At 48.6% G+C, this 3,833-nt stretch overlaps 1 protein-coding gene across 1 annotated transcript in view; it reads left to right on the forward strand.

Moving 5' to 3' along the window:
* The first annotated feature begins 2,441 nt into the window (after window positions 1-2,441).
* Window positions 2,442-3,833, forward strand: part of GRHL1 (grainyhead like transcription factor 1) — a 60,006-nt gene continuing 58,614 nt past the window's right edge. The window contains exon 1 of the mRNA XM_080999148.1: window positions 2,442-2,603. Within this exon, the coding sequence (XP_080855274.1) occupies window positions 2,584-2,603 (20 nt within the window). The 5' untranslated portion in view covers window positions 2,442-2,583. The remainder of the gene's footprint in view (window positions 2,604-3,833) is intronic.

The following is a 3,833-nucleotide window of genomic DNA, read 5'->3' on the forward strand; positions in this document are numbered from 1 at the left end:
AGGATATGCTGCCCCAGCGGATCCTGCCACCTGAGGCAATTGCCTCACCTTGTCTCATGGGTGGGCTGGCCCTGCGTGACATAGCGGTCTTGGCATCCTAGCCTCAAATACAGCGAGACTTAAAAGCAAGGGAAGGTGTTTGTTTTTAAAGCCTTGCTAACTTACTCCTAGTAATTTTGTTTTCAGCTGTGCTATTGCTTAAGAACCCTGAGAGTGAAATATATTTTAGTTACATAAATAGCCATATATCAGTTCCAGGCAGGCTTTTGAGGTGACGCCTCATAATGAGTTGGAAAGATTAGGATTGGTTGGTACTATATCATAAGGCAGATACCCGACAGGTTAGAAAACTGCTGGAATTAATGGATTGGGGTCAGGCCAAGGAGAAGGTAGCAAGCGATGTTCCAAAGGGGTCACTCTGTCCAGAATCAACTGCTTTTCTACTTCTTCATTGGATGACTGGCTTCCAAGATCAGGGAATATGAAAGCTGGAGCAAAAGCTACTTTGCACAAGACTATTTCACCCACAGATATAACTTAAAAAACAAACACAGTAATGCACAATTAAAGCACACATATCTGTTTCATCATGTGCACACACGGTAGGAAATTGTGATTAACTATCTTGTCCACTTGGCTCAAGGACTTGTTTGACGTGAGCATTACACCAAGTGGTTGATCACACCACACTTTTCTACTCTTACTGTACCCAATACTAAGCACCTTCCAATTCTGCCAATGGTGCCAGTGAGACAGATCACACAGATAGTGAGTGATGGTTCCCCCCCACATCCATATTCATTGCAAAGCTTGGAGCACAAAGTTTACTTTTTATTTTGTTTCACAAAATTTATATACTGCTTGACTGTAGCAAAAGAAACGCTATATCACATTGCAGGTTTGTTTGTTTTTGAACTCCCGCAATCTTCAACCTTTAAAATAAAAAACCTTTAAAAATAAAATAGGTAGAGCAGTGGTTCTCGAAGGGTGTTGCAAGAGGGGATGGCAACTGTGGCAGTAAGATTAAAGAGCAATCATAAAACATTTAAACATTTCAGTATAGTATAGTATAGCATAGTATAGTATAGTATAGTATAGTATCAAAATATTATTATTTTTTTTTGCAGAATATGGATGGATATATTTTCCAAATGAGAGCAAGAACATCAAGTGATACGGAGGACAATCCTAGTTGTGTTTTCCAATATATTTCTTATCTATTAAAAATTTGGTGTGGTGCAAGCAATTTTTTTTTCTGAAAGCGTGACCCAGAGAAAAAAGTTTGATACCCACTGTTGTAATAATAATAATAATAATAATTTTATTATTTATACCCCGCCCATCTGGCTGGGTTTCCCCAGCCACTCTGGGCGACTTCCAGAACATATAAAAACATAATAAAATGTCAGATGTTAAAAACTACTTGAAATAATAAAAATTTTGTAGGGTTTAGGTACACTTGTCTGAGAGATGTGAGCTACCCAGTGGCGTAGCGTGGGTTGTCAGCACCCGGGGCAAGGCAAGTAATTTGCGCCCCCTAACCCGTGGATTTTAGTAGGGGCAGAGAGCTGCGAGTGCGAGCGCGCCCCCCCCCCAGACGTTGTGCCCGGTGCGGCCGCCCCCCCCTGCACCCCCCACGCTACGCCACTGGAGCTACCTTAAGGAACTTACCATGTGGAAAGGCCAAGGTTTTAAACAAAATGTATAATGGTACACCATGAAGCAAATAAAAGTGTTCAGGATGGATTTAACAAAACGATGTTTTGGGTTGTGGCAGTGGGTGGAGAAACCCACTATGAAATAAATAGCTTTATACCTATACCTGCCCAGCACTGCAAGGGACAAAATTATTATTACCATTTTTTATTAAATTTGTATCCGTAGATCTCAGGGTGGTACATAAAAATACAATATGAAAACACGAAATATATGATAAAAGCAAGAACAAGAAACATAATCCATTATAATCCATCCCCCCCCCCAAAAAAATTAAATAGAAAACTTCATTGTCCCATCCTTTAAGTGGAACTTGGGAGCAGCCAAGGGGGGAAGCTGCCCCCTAAATCAATCAAAACCAATACAAATTTGAGGTTCTACCCCCCCCCCCAAGAAAAGCCTGCCCTCCCCTAACAAAAATCCTGGCTACGCCCATGACGGCCACCCAACCTCTCCGCTTGACACTTCTGGGACTAAAAGCACAGTGATACCGTCTCGGCTGCCGAGGGTGAAGACACCCAACGTTCCATTTGGAACGCTGCGACACCGCTGGCTCCGCCCCCTGCCCTGCCTCCTCCAATCAGGCGCTCCGCTGGGGCGTTTCTCCGCGGGGTTCCGCCCCGCCCCGAGCCAACCTGCCCCGGCAGCCAATGGGAAGCAGGGCAGGTCCGCGAATTCACCTGCGACTCCCGGGAGCCACCTGAGCGAGCGAGAAAAGCCGACAAAACCCGTTTGTGCGGCGGGCTGTGCGCTCCGTGTCCCCTCTCTCTCCCTCGCGCGCGCTTCCCATCCCCAAGTTGCCCGCGCCGCCGCCAGGATCCCGTCCTAACCAGCCGGGCCAGTTCTGCCACCCGCTGCCTGCCAGACATGACGCAAGAGTACGACAAGTAAGTGATCCAGCTGGGCAGACGGGAAGGCGAGGGAGAGGGGGTGAGTCCGGGCAGGTCCGACCGGTGCTTCTGCCCCCAACCCTCCACGCCCCCCGCCCAGACCTCCTCGCAGAGATTCCGCCCCCCCCCAGCCACGGTTCCAGCTGCTACTGCTGCTACTACTCCTGTGCAATTGCTAATAATGGGGATCAGGGGCGGGATGGGGGGGGTTCCCAAAATTTGGCTCCCTGTCGGAGGGGTTGGAAGGACATCGGCGGCACTGCCAGCCCCCCCCCCCCCCAAGTGACAGGAGGGAAGAGGTGCAAGAGGTGGGTGGCTGGGCATTGGGGGGGGGTCTCTTTTGGTGCTGGTAAGCTGGGTAGAGAGGAGGGGATGACAGCTTTGTTTCTTTTCCTGTGGGTTTTTTTTTAGGGGGGAAGCAGTCGATTGGATAATAGGATTAAGTTAATTCGGAGTGACTCGCCTTTCTTCAACTGCGATCAAAGCAGCAAGGGTTTTATGGCTCTCCGCCATAAGGTTACACACACACACACACACACACACACACACAAAAAGGAAAACTTTGTGGGGGTGGGATCGAGACTGGTCAAAAATGGCCCGTGCTAAAGGTCCTCGGTGTGCGTTTTGTTTTGCTTTCAAGAGAATACACTTCGATCAGGTGCTCTTTTCTCCAAAAGCAACAACCTGATCGCTTGTGTCCCCTGCGTGTGTTGGCGAGTTGGATTTCCCCATCAGCTCCCAAATGCCTCCAGGCTCCAGCCTACTTGCTCTCGCCGGGCGGGGTCCCGCTCCGTAGTCGATACTGATCGTGTGCGTCTTCGTATCTACAGCTGGGTGGCTTCTTACAGCTCAGTCGGTAGAGCCTGAGACTCTTGATCTCGGTGTCGTGGGTTGGAGCCGCCCCACATTGGGCGAAAGGCAGGGGGTTGCACTAGAACTGGATGACCCCTGGGGGTCTCTTCCAATTCTACGATTCAAAAATCGAAGTTAGCTTCCCTTTCTCGGGTTTGGGGGGGTCTGCCATGAGGATGCTGACGTTGGGCACTACATTGGCAACACACAGACCGGGGGACAGGTGAAGTATTGGGGCCAAGTTGTATGCAGAACATAAGCAGAAGGATGTGAACGAGTCAGGGAATCCAAAACTTTCCAACGGCTCCCTCTCTATATGCACCTGCCTAGCTAGCTTGTCGAAATGATGGGCGACAGAATGAGATGTAGCATACT

The sequence above is a fragment of the Podarcis pityusensis genome, assembly GCF_964106645.2.
Source record: "Podarcis pityusensis genome assembly, chromosome: 3".
NCBI classification, from domain to species: Eukaryota; Metazoa; Chordata; class Lepidosauria; order Squamata; family Lacertidae; genus Podarcis; species Podarcis pityusensis.